Source organism: Sturnira hondurensis, unplaced genomic scaffold, assembly GCF_014824575.4.
Source record: "Sturnira hondurensis isolate 20B ecotype Veracruz unplaced genomic scaffold, ASM1482457v3 Scaffold0001304, whole genome shotgun sequence".
Classification (NCBI taxonomy): Eukaryota; Metazoa; Chordata; class Mammalia; order Chiroptera; family Phyllostomidae; genus Sturnira; species Sturnira hondurensis.
The window spans coordinates 3,660,489-3,678,025 of record NW_028073935.1 but is presented as its reverse complement, the minus strand read 5'-3'; the positions used below and the strand labels follow the sequence as shown (position 1 = coordinate 3,678,025).

General features: G+C 41.0%; 1 protein-coding gene across 5 annotated transcripts in view; it reads right to left on the bottom strand.

Annotated features, from left to right (window-relative positions):
• The window catches only part of UGGT1 (UDP-glucose glycoprotein glucosyltransferase 1), a 212,574-nt gene extending 196,880 nt beyond the window's left edge, over positions 1 to 15,694 (bottom strand). For 2 of the 5 annotated variants that reach the window (XM_037070140.1, XM_037070157.1), the window contains exons 1-3: positions 15,446 to 15,694; positions 8,476 to 8,557; positions 3,956 to 4,091 (exon numbers count right to left, since the gene is read on the bottom strand). In XM_037070140.1, the coding sequence (XP_036926035.1) occupies positions 3,956 to 4,091; positions 8,476 to 8,527 (188 nt within the window). In that variant the 5' untranslated portion in view covers positions 8,528 to 8,557; positions 15,446 to 15,694. The remainder of the gene's footprint in view (positions 1 to 3,955; positions 4,092 to 8,475; positions 8,558 to 15,445) is intronic. The other 3 variants (XM_037070149.1, XM_037070163.1, XM_037070171.1) reach the window with 3 other exon arrangements.
• Positions 15,695 to 17,537: the final 1,843 nt, after the last annotated feature.

The following is a 17,537-nucleotide window of genomic DNA, read 5'->3' as shown; positions in this document are numbered from 1 at the left end:
CCAGAGCAAGTAGAAGGAAGAAAATAACCAAGATAAGAGCAGAATTAAACAACATAAAGACTAAAAGCACAACTCTAATAATCAATGAATCCAGGAGCTGGTTCTTTGAAAAGATAAACAAAATCATCAAGCCTTTATGCAGATGCATCAAGAAGAGATGAGAGAGGACCTGAATAAACACAACCAGAAATGAAAGAGGAGAGATTACAACTGATACCAGAGGAATACAAAGGATGGTGAAAGATTACTAAGAACTAACTATATGCCAAGAAATGTAAAAACCTGGGTGAAATGGACAAATTTCTAAAAAATATTATCTTCCAAACTGAACGAAATGAAAGCAGAAAGCCTAAATAGACTGGTAAAAGCTAATGAAATTGAAGCAGTAATCAAAAATACTCCCAGCACACAAAAGCCCTGACCAGACAGTTTCACAAGAGAATTTTACAAAACATTTAAAAAAGAACTAACCCCAACCTGGCTGGTGTGGCTCAGTGGATTGAGCACCAGCCTGTGAACCAAAGGGTCCCTGACTGGATTCCCAGTCAGGTCACATGCCTGGTTTGTGACTCAAGCTGTACCCCAAGTAGGGGGTGCGTGACAGGCAACCACACACTGATGTTTCTCTTCCTTTCTTTCTCCTTTCCTTCCCCTCTCTCTAAAAATAAATACAATATTTTAAAATAAAGAGTTAACCCCTATCCTTTTCAGACTATTCCAGAAAATACAAGAAGAGCGAAGACTCCTAAACTGTTCTTATGAAGCCAGCATCATCCTAACGCCAAAACCAGATAAAGACACAAAGAAAGAAAATCACCAAGCCAATGTTCACCCGTATGTTCATACAGGCCAGTATCGCTGATGAACATAGACTCTAAAATCCTCAATAAAATATTGGCAAATGCTTCCAGCAATACATTAAAAAGATCATACACCATGATCAAATAGAATTCATCCTAGGGATGCAAGGATGGTACAATATTCGCAAACCAATAAACATAATGTATCACAAACAAAAGGAAAGACAAAAATCACATGATCAGCCCTGGCTGGTGTAGCTCAGTGGATTGAGCGTGGGCCTGTGAACCACACAATCGCGGTTCAATTCCCAGTCAGGGCACATGCCTGGGTTGCAGGCCGGTTCCCAACAGGGGATGAATGAGAGGCAACCATACATTGATATTTCTCTCTCTCTCTCTCTGTCTCTGTCTCTCTCTCTCTCTCTTTCTTTCTCTCTCTCTCTCCTTCCCTTCCCCGCTAAGATAAATAAATAAAAAATCTTTTAAAATGTTTTTTTTAAATCACATGATCATAGCAATTGATGCAGAAAAAGCATTTGTTAAGGCACAGGACCATTTGTTATAAAAAACACTCAGCAACGTGGGATAACAGGGAATATACCTTAATATCATAAAGGCCATACACAAGAAACCAACAACCAACATCATACTCAATGTACAAAAACAATAAACTTTCCCACTAAGATCAGGAACAAATCAAGTTTGTTCACTTTCACCACTTCTATTCAATATAGTATTGGAAGTCCTAGCCACAGCAATCAGACAAGAAAGAGAAATAAAATGCATCCAAATTGTAAAGGACAAAGTAAAATGTCAGTTTGCAGATGACATGAGAGTGTATATAGAAAACCCTGTAGACGCCACCAAAAAACTATTTGACCTAATGAGTGAATTTTGCAAAGCAGTGGGATACAAACTCTATATTCAGAAATCAAACAAATTTTTGTACACCACCAACAAAACATCAGAAAAAATATCCCATATCTTATAGCAACAAGAAAAATAAAGTATCTAGTAATAAACCTAACCAAGGACATAAAAGACCAATAATCAGAAAACTACACAATGCTGAAGGAAGAAATTAAGGAAGACACAAACAAATGGAAGCATATATGTTGTTTACGGATTGGAACAATTAACATCATCAAAATATCCATACCACCCAAAGCAATATACAATTCTATGTAATCCCTATTAAAATACCAATGAAATAGTTCACAGATATAGAACCAACACTTCAAAAATTTATATGGAACCATAAAATGACCCCAAATAGCTGTAGCAATTTTGAGAAAAAAGAACAAGGTAGGAGAAATCACAGTACCAGATATCAAATTATATTACAAGGGCACTGTAATCAAAACAGTCTGGTACTGGCAAAAGAACAGACATACACATCAATGGAACAAAACAGAGAGCCCAGAAACAATCTAATTAAAAATGGGCAAGGGCCCTGGCTGATGTGGCTCAGTGGTTAAGTGCTGGCCAGCGAATCAAAGGGTTGCTGGTTCAATTCCCAGTCAGGGCACATGCCTGGGTTGCAGGCCAGGTCCCCAGTGGAGGGGCATAAGAGGCAACCACACACTGATGTTTCTTCCCCTCTCTTTCTCTCTCCCTTTTCTTCTCTAAAAAAATAAATAAAATCTTTTAAAAAAATCCTTATAATTAAAAAAAAATGGGCAAGGACCCAAACAGACACTTCTCCACGGAGGACATACAGAGGGCACAAAGACATATGAAAGGATACTCAGCATCACTAGCCATCAGAGAGATGCAAATTAAAAATACAATGAGATTCCACTTCACACTGGTCAGAATGGCCACCATGAACAACTCAACAAACAACAAGAGCTGGTGAGGGTGTAGAGAAAAGGGAACCCTAGTGCACTGTTGGTGGGCACACAGACTGGTGTAGCCACTGTGGAAAAGAGTAGGAAATTTCTGCAAAAAACTAAAAATAAAATTGCATTTTGACCCAGCAATTCCATTGCTGGGATTATACCCTAAGAATATTAAAATGCCAATTCAAAAGAACCTATGCACCCCAATGTTCATAGCAGCACAATTTACAATAGCCAAGTGCTGGAAGCAACCTAAGTGCCCATCAGTAAATGAGTGGATCAAAACACAGTGGTACATTTATACAATGTAATACTCTGCAACAGACAGAAAGGAGCTCCTACCCTTCACAACAGCATCGATGGAACTAGAGAGCATTATGCTAAATGAAATATGCCAGTCAGTGAAATACAAATACCATATGGTCTCACGTATAAGTGGAAACTAATCAACAAAGCAAAGAAGCAAGCAAAATATAACCAGAGACACCGAAATATGGAACAAAGTGACAGAGACCAGAGGGGAAGGAGAAGGTGGGGGTAATAGGGGAAAGAAGGGTAAGGATCATCAAGGAGTATGTATAAAGGACCCAAGGACAAAGCCAAAGCAGGGTTGGAATTGAGGGTGGGAGGTGGGGGGTGGGTGAGATAGGGGATAGTGGTGGCAGGAAAATTGAGACAATTTAACTTGAACAACAATAAAAATACATTAATTTTTAAAAAAAGAAACTATCAATTTGGAGACATGTCACTGTTTTCTGAAACACTAAAAATGAAAAGATGCTACCAATTCTGATTGTAAGATAACATCTTATTTTAATTAGAATATATCCTGCTCTTCAGAAAATGTTCAAATGTAGAATGAGTACATCTTAGAAGAGATAAAATCTAACCTTTTCCTCGGCTTTCCTTCTACACTCCCTTAGGTTCTCTCCCAAGTTTTTAGAAGGATAATGTGCTCTTCAATCACCCCTTTTCAAGCTCTTTCTCTTTCTTTTAAATAAGTAAATAGAAAATTTGGTTTAAGTGCATAACTCTTATGTACTTAAGAGGAAGTGACTCTCTCTTCCCCTATTACCACGTATACTTTTCCTGGAAGATAATACAATAATTAACCAATTCAATATACTTGTCTAAAGAAATCTTAAATATCACTATGAATCAATACAGTATGATCCTATGTTATTTAAGACAGAGTAAGAGGCTCTAACTAAATGCATTTGATGATGATAATCTCACTTCATAAAAACCTCCTGAATATTCATTAGTAGAGTGTGTATTTGCTAAAACATGTGAAAGAAAAAAATGTCTTCTTACCTGGCTTCTAACAGCAATGGAGTGGAAAACCATTTCGTCGTAAGAGAGGTTGTAATGGCTTTTGAATCTGCCTTTACTAAGGTAAACAGCCACAATCCAGTGAATAAAATCAAAAGTCTCATTTTATAGCAAACCCCTGAAAAAGAAAAAGAAAGTTTTGCTATAAGGAAATGTTTAAACCTGAATCTTAATGCTTAGATGCACAAAATAACATGACAGCACCTACTAGGTAGATAATTCAACAGATATTTCCTAAGTGATGGACACATACTAAGGTTGTATAGATCATTGTATACCCTCTCTCCTACATATCATTTCCTGAGGCATCTGTACTACACAGAAGTATCAAAGTCAGTTGGTGGCACAACAGGTGGCATACAACCATATTTTATGAAGCAAAAGAGTAAATAAAGCTGAGACAGATGAAAACGTAACTGATGGATGTTACAGATTGACTTGTGTCCCCCCAAAAAGGTATGTGGAAGTCATACTCCCCTGTAGCTTAGAATGTGAACTCATTTGGAAATAGTTTCCTTACAGAGGTAATCAACTTAAAATGAGGTCATTAGGGTACGCTCTAACCCAGTATGACTGGTGTTATAAAACAGGATATTTGGGCACAGAGGCAGACTATGTGAAGGCACAGGGAGAACACCAGGTAAAGACGGAAACAGACATTGGAATTACACCACAAGTCAAGAACACGTGGGGCTACCAGAAGCTGGAAGAAGCGAAAAAAGATCATGCCTATAGCCTTCAGGGTGAACATGGTCCTGAGACACAGTGATTATAATTTCTAGCCTGTAAAACCATAAGACAATAAATTTTTGTTGTTCTAAGCCACCTGCTTTGTAGTACTTTGTTATGGGAGCCCTAGAAGCTAATACGACGGGGTCTCAATGTAAATTCAAAATAAGTTCTGAAAGGAGGAAATATAAGAACTCACCTACAATATAAAGAAGTTGAGGTCACGGGAAAATTGGCATGGCCAAAAAATGCAGACCTCCTAAACTCTCAGCAGTAGCAGCAGCCTCCCCAAACACTCTGAGATCCTCGCAGTGTGCAGATCATTTCAGATAAAGGTCTCCAGCTGCAGACTTCTTTGATCTGATTTTCCCTCCCAGAATTCTGTCTAATAGAACCCTAATCAGACTTCCCCTGGGCTATATAAAACTCAACATCCAAGTTCCATCTATTTCAATGAGAACTCAAGGTAGATGTGAATATGTAGGAAACACTAAACCAAACTTGTGCTTCTGAACCTTAACATTTGGAAAGGCTCTCCCCAGTTCCTCAATACTAGCTACAAAATCTGTTGGAGTAGACAGTCCATATTGCAGGGAACCAGTCAGTATCTTCCTTTTAGAAAAAGTATTATCGTTTATTTTGGCACCCTGTTCATATAACACACTATCTCTAAAGGGCAATGGTCAAAAGCAAAATAAATTATACCAAATAGAAAAGTTACTTTCTTTTTTTTTTTTAACCCTGACGTAAGGACATTTTTTCATTCTTTTTAGAGAGAAAGGAAGGGAGAGAGACAAACATCAGTGTAAGAGGGAACTGACTGGTTGCCTCCCCTATGTGCCTGGACCAGGAACGACACAAGTCCAACCAGGGATGGAACCCCCAACTAAGGCATGTGCCCCAAATGAGAAACAAACCCTCAGTCTTTCAGTTACATGCCAATCAACTGAGCCACACTGCTCAGGGTTAGAGAAGTTGCTTTTATGTGAGTTTTAAGTTCAGGTTCCATCAGCCTCTTTGGAAACAGAAAATTAATATGAACATCCCATTTGTAAATAAGTATTTTTTTAAAAAATCAACACTTGCAAAGACCAGGGCTAACCAAATTAGACTTTTTTAAAATATATTTTATTGATTATACCATTACAGTTGTTCTATTCCCCCCCTTCATTCCCCTCCACCTGCACACGCCTCCCCTACCATTCTCCCTCCCTTAGTTTATAACCACGTGTCTCAAGTTCTTTAGATTCTATATTTCCCCCACTATTCTCGCCCTCCCCCTATCTATGTTCTACCTACCATCTATGCTATTTTCTGTGCCTTCTCCCCCCTTCTCCCCCTCCCACCCCCATTTCTAGCCCTCCATGTGTTCTTCATTTCTATGGTTCCACTCCTGATCTAGCTGTCCTCTTGGTTTGCTTTTGTTTTAGGTGTGGTTGTTAATAGCTGTGTGTTTGCTGTCCTTTCACTGTTAATATTTTTCATCTTCTTTTTCTTATATAAGTCCCTTTAGCATTTCATATAATAAGGGCTTGGTGATGATGAACTCCTTGAACTTGACCTTATCTGAGAAGCACTTTATCTGTCCTTCCATTCTAAATGAAAGTTTTGCTGGATAAAGCAATCTTGGCTGTAGGTCTTTGGATTTCATGACTTGGAATACTTCTTTCCAGCCCCTTCTTGCCTGTAAGGTCTCTTTTGAGAAATCCGCTGACAGTCTGATGGGTACTCCTTTGTAGGTGACTGTCCCCTTATCCCTTGATGCTTCTAGGATTCTCTCCTTCATTTTGGTCTTGGCTAATGTAATTATGATGTGCCTTGGTGTGTTCCTTCTTGGGTCCAACTTCTTGGGGACTCTCTGAGCTTCCTGGATTTCCTGGAAGTCTATTTCCTTTGCCAGACTGGGGAAGTTCTCCTTTATTATTTGTACAAATATGTTTTCCACTCGTGGCTGTTTCTTTCCCCCTTCTGGTACCCCTGTAATTCGGATGTTGGAACATTTAAAGGTGTCCTGGAGGTTCCTAAGCCTCTCCTCATTTTTCTGAATTCTCATTTCTTCATTCCTTTCTGGTGGGATGTTTTGTTCTTCCTTCTGGTCCATTCCATTGATTTGAGTCCCAGTTTCTTTTCCATCACAATTGGTTTCCTGTGCATCTCCCTTCATTTCAATTAGTTTAGCCTTCATATGTTCCTCTAATTTGTGACTTCGTTCCTCTAATTTGTGACTATAATCTACCAGTTCTGTGAGCATCCTGATAAATAGTGTCTTGAATTGTGCTTCTGAGAGGCTGGCAATTTCTCGGTCGCTTAGAGTTATTGGCTCTGGGACTTTGAGTTCTTCTTGCACCATCTTTTGGGCTGCTTGTGCCTATTCGGTAGCAGGAATAGAGCCCTAAAGTGTTCACTAGAACAGGGCAACTCAGTTGCTGGGTTGTGACGTTGTATGTGGGGGCGGGGTCAAAGAGGGACAACGGCTTCCCGTCTGCCGCCTGCCAGCGCGGCCCTGGCGCCGCAGCCACCACTGTCACCAGGCCCACGCGTTTCGTTCCACTGCACGCTAGTGTGCCACCGCTGTCAGCCCTTCACCACTGGGTTCGCCCCCTGGGGCCTGTGTGGTCCGTCTCACTGTGTGCGAATGTGCGACCACGGTCAGTCTGCCCCACACCCCGACTGGTTCCGGGCTGCCTGCGCGCCTAGCACATAGGTCAGGGGATCTGTCCTGCCCGACCCAGCTCCACTGCTGGCTCCGCCTCTCTTACCATCCCAGTTGAACGGTTCGTAGTTGTCGGACTTCCGTATAATTCCGTTTTGTGGTCTTTGGGTGTGTCCTAGTTCTCCAAACCTTTGTTGTGTTCAAACTTGGTTGGGGAGAAGGCACAGTGTTTGCACCTATGCCTCCATCTTGGCGGAAGTCCCAAATTAGACTTTTTGATAGTGAAATCTGCTAGTAGCAATGGGGACTGGGGGTGTGCAGAGTGGATGATGCGGGCCCTTTCTCACTCTAGCAGAAGTTACTAACACTTCCCATAGAGGTGCAAGGAAGAACCCAAACTTTCACATACCACCCAAGAACTCTCTTAGGACTATAAAAAGATACTCTCCCTGACAGGTCCACAGACTGCTACCTCAGAAATCTGCCTGTATGCTAGAACAAACATGGTTATGGAAATGAGAAAATATTTTAGAGTCAGGAACCTGTGATAAATTCCTGAGTTTGCTACTTACTAGCAGTTTAACCATAAGCATGTCCCCATAATAACTTCTCTGGCCCTTAGTCTCTCAGACTCTAAAATAGGAGTAACAGTAACTGCCACACAAGGCCACTGTGAAAATGAAAAGGCAATATGAAAATCACTTCATAAACTGCCAAGTACTACACCAGAATTGTTCTAGTAAAATACATCATAAGGGAAAAAAGATAAAAACTATATTCTCAATTATTTACTAATACATCACTGTTATTACATGTCCTCAAAAATATGCCTTGGAAACCTAAACTCTGTGGCTAGAGAAAAAAAGAATAAGAAAAAGAAATCCTCAAAGTCAGTAAGTTTCTAAACTGTCCAGAGTACATGAACTGTATTGCTTTCCCTGAAGAGGCCTAGATGGGTAATTCTGCCAAAGTAAATGATTCCAAATGAGAAATTGGATACCACTGCACAGTGGAGTTCCAGGGAACTGAGAGTGACAACCGGGCCCTGAGGAAACATTAGCATTTAATGAGCAATTACTCTAGGCAGAGTACTATGTCAGGTACTGTGCATACACATTACCTAGTTGTTCCACACAAGAAACTGCAGTTCCTTGAGAGTGGTTAGCAGGCATGTCTACTGCCTCCTTAGCAAAGAGCAGAACCTGAAAAACAGCAGATACTCTATGAGTATGTGGTATAATGGATCTACCACCATCATTCCTGCTTAAAAATAAACAACTGGAAACTCAGAGAGGCTAACTAACTTGTTCAACAAATCTACAGCAATGCTTTGAACTCACACTGGCCTGTTTTATAAGTTCTATAATATCATGCTCTCCTCCCTGGTTCCCTGGCTTTACAATGAGTAAAAATTCAAACTGTGCAAAGTCACACTGCACAAAATGCTTTCTTGTGAGAACCAAGGCAAGTCCAAGGATCTTCTAGGGACAGAGTCCTTGGGTACACAGGAGGCTGAGAGAAGAACAGTTTCAACCTGAAACCAAGGGTGCAGAGATGAAGTTGGAACCAAAGCAAACAATCAAACTAGCCTGACAGATCCATACTTACCCTGGCTTTAGAACACAGGAAATTCTCAAAATAAAATAAATAAATACAGGCTTCATTCATTAAGAGATATAAACAAAAGAAACTGGAAAGAAAGGAGTGTGGTACAAAAAGGAAAGACAAAAAAACACAGGGAAAGAGAGAGAGAGTTCCTGGGCATGTCATACACCAAGGAGAGAACAGAAAGACAGGAAAGCTATATATTAAAGAAGAGCTTGCTGCTCTGGCTGGTGTGGCTCATGGATTGAACACCAGCCTGAAAACCAAAGGGTCACCAGTAGCATTCCCACTCAAGGCACATGCCTGGGTTGCAGGCCAGGTTCCCAGAAGAGTCGTGTGAGTGGCAACCACACATTGATGTTTCTCTCCCTCTCTTTCTCCCTCCCTTCCCCTCTCTCTAAAAATAAATAAATAATATCTCTGAAAAAAAAAAAGAAAAAGAACTTTCCAACCTTCACCCCACTTCCTTGATTCCATAATATTTCCTCTGGTAATACCAGAGGAAAGGCTGTCCGGAGACCTTCACTGCGGGGGACTTTTTGAGGATGCCTTCAATTTACCAGGTCCCTTATCACTCTGACACTACTGGTCTTTAAATGTTGCCTATAAAAATGAATAGCCTGAAAAATAATACCTGTCAGAATCTGCGATGTGGCATTGAGGGACCACAGGCATAATGCTTATGGCATGACAGAAAAAAAAAAAACACTCTTAAAAAAAGGTATAGGCCAAGGACTTCCACCAAGACGGAGGCGTAAGTGGAAACACTGTGCCTTCTCCCACAACCAAGTTTGGGGACAACAAAGGTTTAGTAAACAAGAACACAGCCAGAACAAAGAAAATTGAACTATATGGAAGTTCAACAACAAAGAACCATTCAACCCGATGGGTAGGAGGGGCAGAGCCAGCAGCGGAGCAGGGTCGGGAAGGAAGGATCCGCCAACCCAGGCGCCCAGGTGCCCAGGTGTGGGGTAGCAACAGGCCAACCCAGTGTGGGCACAAGGCGACAGGCTGACCACAGTCGCACATTCACGTGCAAATAAACCAGCAAAGGAGGGAGCAGTGAGACAGACAGAGCAGGCCCCAGCAGCAGGAAGCAGCAGAGGGGACCGCCATTGCTCCTCTTTGACCCCACCCCCACATACAGCATCACAACCCAGCAACTGAGTTGCCCCGCCCTGGTGAACACCTACAGCTCCGCTCCTCATACGTAACAGGCACTAACAGTCCAAAACATGGCTCAAGGACTCAAAGCCCCAAAGCCAATAACTCTAAGGGACCAAGAAATAGCGAACCTATCAGATACACAGTTCAAAATATTGGTCATCAGGATGCTCACAGAACTGGTTGATTTTAGTAGCAAATTAGAAGAACATATGAAGGCTAAACTAATTGAAATGAAGGGAAATGCACAGGAAACCAATTGTGATGGAAAGGAAACTGGAACTCAAATCAAGGGAGTGGACCAGAAGGAAGAAAGAAACAACCAAACAGAAAAGAAGGAGAAACAAGAATTCAAAAAAAGGAGGAGAGACTTAGGAACCTCCAGGACATCTTTAAACATTACAACATCCGAATTATAGGGGTACCAGAAGGGGAAGGGGAACAGCCACGAGTGGAAAACTTATTTGAACAAATAATAAAGGAGAACTTCCCCAGTCTGGCAAAGGAAATAGACTTCCAGGAAATCCAGGAAGCTCAGAGAGTCCCAAAGAAGTTGGACTCAAGAAGAAACACACCAAGGCACATCCTAATTACATTAGCCAAGACCAAAATGAAGGAGAGAATCCTAGAAGCATCAAGAGATAAGGGGACAGTCACCTACAAAGGAGTGCCCATCAGACTGTCAGCTGATTTTTCAAAAGAGAACTTACAGGCATGAAGGGGCTGGAAAGAAGTATTCCAAGTCATGAAATCCAAAGACCTACAGCCAAGATTCCTCTATCCAGCAAAGCTTTCATTTAGAATGGAAGGGTAGATAAAGTGCTTCTCATATAAAATCAAATTCAAGGAGTTCATCATGACCAAGCCCTTACTATATGAAATGTTAAAGGGACTTATCTAAGAAAAAGAAGATGATCAAAAATATGAACAGTGAAAGGACAGCAAACTCACAGTTACTAACAACCACACCTAAAACAGAAGCAAACCAAGAAGACAGCTAGATCAGTAGTAGAACCACAGAAATGAAGATCACATGGAGGGTTAGCAACAGGGAAGTGTGAAGAGAAGGGGGGAAAAGGTACAGAAAATAAGTAGCATAGACAGTAGGTAGAAAATAGGTAGGGAGAGGGCAAGAATAGTGTGGGAAATATAGAATCTAAAGAACTTGAGACACGGAGTCTTAAACTAAAGGGGGGAATGGTGGGGGAGGGGGTGTGCAGGGTAGAGGGGAATGAAGGGGGGAATGTGACAACTGTAATGGCATAATCAATAAAATGTATTTTTTTTAAAAAGTTATAGGCCAACATTGTACTCAATGGGCAAAAACTAAAAGTTTTTCCACTAAGATCAGGAACAAGACAAGGTTGTCCACTTTCACCACTTCTATTCAATATAGTATTGGAAGTTTTAGCCAGAGCGATCAGAAAAGAAAAGAAAAGAAAGGCATCCAAATCAGAAAGGAGGAAACAAAATTGTCATTGTTTGCAGATGACATGATAGTGTACATAGAAAATCCTATAGACTCCACCCAAAAACTGCTCAACCTAATAAATGAACTTGGCAAAACAGCGGGAGACAACGTCAATATCCAGAAATCAAGGCATTTTTGTATACCAACAATGAAACAGAAGAAGCAGAAATCAAGAAAAAAATCCCACTCAATAGAGCAAAAATAAATAAATAAATAAAGTACCTAGGAATAAACCTAACCAAGGACGCAAAAGACCTGTATGCAGAAAAGTACATAACACTGAAGAAGGAAATCAAGGAAGACACAAACAAATGGAAACATATACTGTGTTCATGGATTGGAAGAATTAACATCATCAAAATGTCCATACTACCCAAAGCAATTTATAGATTCATTATAATACCTATTAAAGTACCAATGGCATGTTTCACAGACATAAAACAAACACTTCAAAAATTTATACGGAACCGCCCTGGCTAGCGTAGCTCAGTGGATTGAGCGTGGGCCTGCGAACCAGACGATCGAGGTTCAATTCCCAGTCAGGGCACATGCCTGGGTTGCAGGCTGGTTCCTTGCAGGCTAACTACCAGCAGGGGACGCACAAAGGCAACCATACATTGATGTTTCTCTCCCTCTCTCCTTCCCCTCTAAAGATAAATAAATAAATAAAATCTTTAAAAAAAAATTTATATGGAACCATAAATGACCCCGAATAGCTGCTGCAATTGTGAGAAAGAAGAACAAAGTAGGAGGGATCACAATACCTGATACTAAACTGTGTTACAAGGCCACTGTAATCAAAACAGCATGGTACTGGCATAAAAACAGGCACATAGACCAATGGAACAGAATAGAGAACCCAGAAATAAACCCAAATCTCTACAGTCAATTAATATTCGACAAAGGGGGCAGTATCATAAAATGGGGTAAAGATAGCCTCTTCAACAAATGGTGTTGGGAGAACTGGACAGCTACATGCAAAAAAATGAAACTCGAGCACCAACTTACATCATACACCAAAATAAATTCAAGGTGGATAAAAGACTTAAGTATAAGCCATGACACTATTAAAGTCCTAGAGGAGAACATTGGCAGGAAAATCTCAGATATTTTACAGTGCAATATTTTTACTGATATGTCCATCCCCTAGAGCAAGGGACATGAAGGAAAGAATAAATAAATGGGCTCTCATCAAAATAAAAAGCTTCTACATGGCTAAAAAAATTGTATTAAAATAAAAAGAGAACCTACTGTATGGGAAAACATATTTGCCAATGATACCTCAGACAAGGGGTTAATCTCCAAAATATACAAAGAACTTACACAACTCAACTCTAAGAAGACAAGCAACCCAATTAAAAAGTGGGCAAAAGACTTGAACAGACACTTGAACAGAGGATCCAAAGATGACACATGAAAAGATGCTCAGTATCACTAGCTATCAAAGAGATGCAAATTAAAACCACAATGAGATACCACTTTACACCAGTCAGAATGGACATCATAAACAAAGCAACAACCAACAAGTGTTAGAGGGGGTGTGGGGAAAAGGGGACCCTAGTTCACTGTTGGTGGGATTGCAGACTGGTACAACCACTATGAAAAACAGTGTGGAATTTTCAAAGAAAAGTAAAAATGGACCTGCCTTTTGACCCAGCAATTCCACTGTTAGGATTATATCCTAAGAACCCTGAAACACCAATCCAAAAGAACCTATGCACCCTGATGTTCATAGCAGCACAATTTACGATAGCCAAGAGTTGGAAGCAACCTAGATGCCCATCGGTAAATGACTGGATCAAAAAACGATGGTACATTTACACAATGGAATTCTATGCTGCAGAAAGAAAGAAGGAGCTCCTACCCTTTGCAACAGCATGGATGGAACTGGAAAACATTATGCTGAGTGAAATAAGACAGGCGGTGAAAGATAAATACCATATGATCTCACCTTTAACAGGAACCTAAACAACAAAACAAACAAGCAAGCAAAATATGACCAAAGACACTGAAGCAGAGAACAGGCTGACAGTGACCAGAGGGGAGAGGGGAGAGGGGAGAGAATTTCAGGGGAAAAAAAGGAAGGCTTTACAGGTACAAGTGTGGAGGACACATGGACAAGAACTACGGGGGGTGGAAATGGGAGGGTGGTGGGTAGCACTGGGGGGTTGGGCTGGGTTGGGAGTAAAAGACAGAAAACTGTACTTCAACAACAATTAAAATAAATTAAATTTTAAAAAATTTAAAAAGTTCTAGGCCCCAACGTATCATGTATAAAATCTAATCTGAGGCCCATTTTCCTCAGTTTAAATTAAAGACACTATCTCTAGGTCATTGATCTACAGTACGATATTAGAAATATTAAGGAATTATGACATGGAAAATGCTTTTCACTCTTTTGGAAAACAAAAAAGACATTAAATTCTAAGTCACTGTCAACTTTCTCTTCTTCCATTTTGAAAATGATGATACTTGCTAACAAACTACTAAGAGATAATGCACACCCTGCCCGGTAAGTTTATGGATGACCTCTGGGTTTCAGCATATATGATAATAGTGAGAAAAAATATTAGGAAGTACCCTTCTTTAGACGTAAACTTAATTCTCAAATAATTAAACTTAATATACATACATACCTATCACAAAACCATTTGTTGCAAACCATATAAATCTACTTTCTTTTATATATATTTATTTATTTATCCTGAGTGCTTCTTTTCCTTTGCTTTGAGGGGGGGGGGGGGCGGAGAGGGAGAGGAAGATACAGAAACATCAACTGGTTGCCTTCTTGCACATACCCAAACCAGGGATGGAACTCACAACCAGGGTATGTGCTTCGACAGGAAATCAAACTTGTGATCTTTCTGTACACGGGACAACTCTCCAACCAACTGAGCCATAATGGCCAGGGCTAAATCTACTTTCTACTCATCAGATATAAAAATGGTCACAGTAACTGCAAGGAAAAAAGTCTAACAGAATTTTCTCCACAGTTCAGTTTATTCCCAAGTTAAATATGTGTTGTAAAGGTGGCATGCCACTGTACAAAGCAATGTTCCTTTCCTTTAATAAAAATGAGTTTTAAGCTAAGTTTACCAAAAGCAAGCCAAATAGAAAGGCTACAATCATGCCGAATTTTGTGATGTTGTTAAATAGCTATTTTAAATGTTTTCAAGCCCCACACTAAAATTAGCTGGCAAATGCATTAGGAATGTTTCAAAAGTAGTGTAGCACAGTAACTCATGAGACCTTAGAACTTCAAATGAACAAAATATGCTATTTCTCAAATATGGCAAGAAATGTAAAGCAATCTAGAGATTCTGGCCAATACCAAGAACAGTTCACATCCATAACCTGTAGGCCGTTTCTACAGACCTTATTCTTCCGGCAGGTCACACACTGAAAGTGAAACCAGATCACCCAATTTTAAGCCAACGATCCTCGTATAAATGAAAACGGCAACCAATATGCATCCTCCAAACTCATTTTAGGAAAAATAAAAATCTATAAAAAGAGTAAGTTGTTCTCCAATCGGAGTCCTGCAAATTGCTGATTCTCAACCTACTTGAGGCCACACTTGGTCTACATTCATATTAGTGCGCTTGGACAAAAAAGTCGCGAAGCTCTTCACTAAAGGCTCTAAACGGCTAAAGAGATCCCTTGGCCACGCTAGCAGAAACTATACTTTGTACGGAAGATCACTGAGGGACAGCTCCGGACTCTAGCAAAAAGGATGAACGCTGACACACGGGAGGATAAACTGAGTCAAGGAAGAAGCAGCTCAGGTGACAGGGTCACAGGGTCGCCTCGTTCCAATCCACGAGACCTCCCCACGCCTCTCCAGGGGTACCTGTCACCAGCTGCGCAGCCGTCACACACGCTCAGCTCTCGTCCCCGTTCCTGCTCAAGCAGGGGAGGTGCTCAGTCCGCGACCGTGCTGGCGACGACGGGGCGGGGTTGGCGGCGGCGGTGGCGAAGACCGCGCCAGTGAGGAGCCGACACGCGCCTTTCCACGGTTACGCTCATCAACTGGCCTCGTTGAGCAATAGCACTGCTGCCAACCGCCCTTCACTTCCGCTTCCCATTGGCGGACCGGAGGACTTCCTGCTACTGAGTCAGGGCTGGCGAAGTCCAGAGCGTCACGCGGCCACCATCTTATACCCGAGGAGGCCCCGCCTCTCTCCTTGCTTCTGCTAGTTGAGTCTGGTGCTTGAAGGGGGGCGGGGGGCGGCGCGGCAGATGCTGAGACTCACAAGCGTTACCCGATGGTTAGGCCTAGTGGAAGTGTGTTTCAGCCCCGACTGGAAACTTAGCTGGTAAGAGCGTCCTCGGTAATCGAGTACCCTGGATACACCAAGACTGCTGGATCGATCCCCAGTCGTAGTATATATAAAAATCAACCAATGAATGCCTAAATTGAACAAACATATTGCGCGCGCTCTCTCTCTCAGCGAAGGGCCGCCACTTCAATTGCCTGTTATGGCACATCCCTGGGTTGAGGGTTTGATCACGGTGTGCTCCAGGTCGAATGAGAGGATGTTTCCCTCGCTCCCTTTTCAGGTGTCCCTTTTCTCTAAAAACAAGGAAAGGTAAGTGGGTTATGTTATCAGGAACACCTGCTTTAGGGGGCTCCTCCTCTCTTGTTTTCCTGGCAAGAGACAGAGTGTAGTGGAAATGTGGAAGCAACTTAATGAAATACACTTGAGCAGGAAGTCTGGAAACTGGCACCCAACTAGTCTGAGTGCCCTGCCTATTGAGGTTTTAGGGGATTTATGGTTGGAGCAAGCCTTTAGGCTCGCGTTCCTCCTCTCTACTCAAGACTTTGGAATTAACATACAGTTTCAAAGGCTTCCTTTCACCGATAACAAAAAGGATACGCGCAGAATTTCAAAGGCTCACTTCCCCCGGTGTTTATCCTGGTCACTTGTGATCTTCAGAACTCTGGTAGTCTTAATCTGACCCAGCTCAGGCCTGATGAATTAATGTCTCCCTTCCCCTCCCTGCCTTGGTTTGCTGTCTGTTCTGCCTAACAGGTTTCATTGTTCTTTCTGATTTGGACTGTGAGGCATCTCATACTCATTTACTTCCTTAAATCCTCCTATTAGAAGCACCACTGTGCGATAGAGAACAAAATGACGATGTTTCCCAAACCATAAATTTTGGTAGCTTGTCTCTGAGGGAAAGGAAGACTGTAAATTTTATGAAAAATCTTTTTAAATTTTTTATTTTATGCTATAGCTTATTTTTATGCTGGTAGTGGCAATTTAATCTGAAAGCATTACTTTGTCCTTTGAGTTGTTTATGTATTTGTTTATTTATTTGAAATTATAAATCACTATGTAAAATTATTTTTAGAATATGTGATACTGGACAGATCATTTTACCCTCCCCAAAATGAATATATCTTTAGAGTATGTATATTTAACTGTTAAGTCAAAGTGAAATAAAACCCAAAATTCATTAAAAAGTACATAAAAAGTGTAAAATTTCGACTGACTTTTGTTTTGGTAACAAACAGTCCATCCCCTGTGAATGCCAGAACAAGGACTAAAAACACTTTCCTTAACCTAGTAGCTGTATGCTTGTACTGTGTTTAAGAAGTTAAGAGGTATTGGTTTTTCTGTTCCTTGCCAGAACAAAAGGAGTTAAAATAATTTTAAGAAATGAAAATAAACATTTTAAATTCGTTTCTTGAGTCAACTTTGTGTTAGTAGCTTTCAACTATGTGTTTTCCACTGGTCTTTCAATAACTTCAGGTGTTGCCTCCAATAAAAAATTGTTTTTTAATTCACCACATTACAGAGTTGATTTTTTTTTACCTTTTTTTGGGGGGTTGGGGGCGCTTTAATTTGGTCTTCTGGTCTGCCATACAGGAACACCACTGCTGACCCTGAGAAAGAATGTACCCACTGAGAAAGACTCCTTGTAGTTAACTGGGCCCA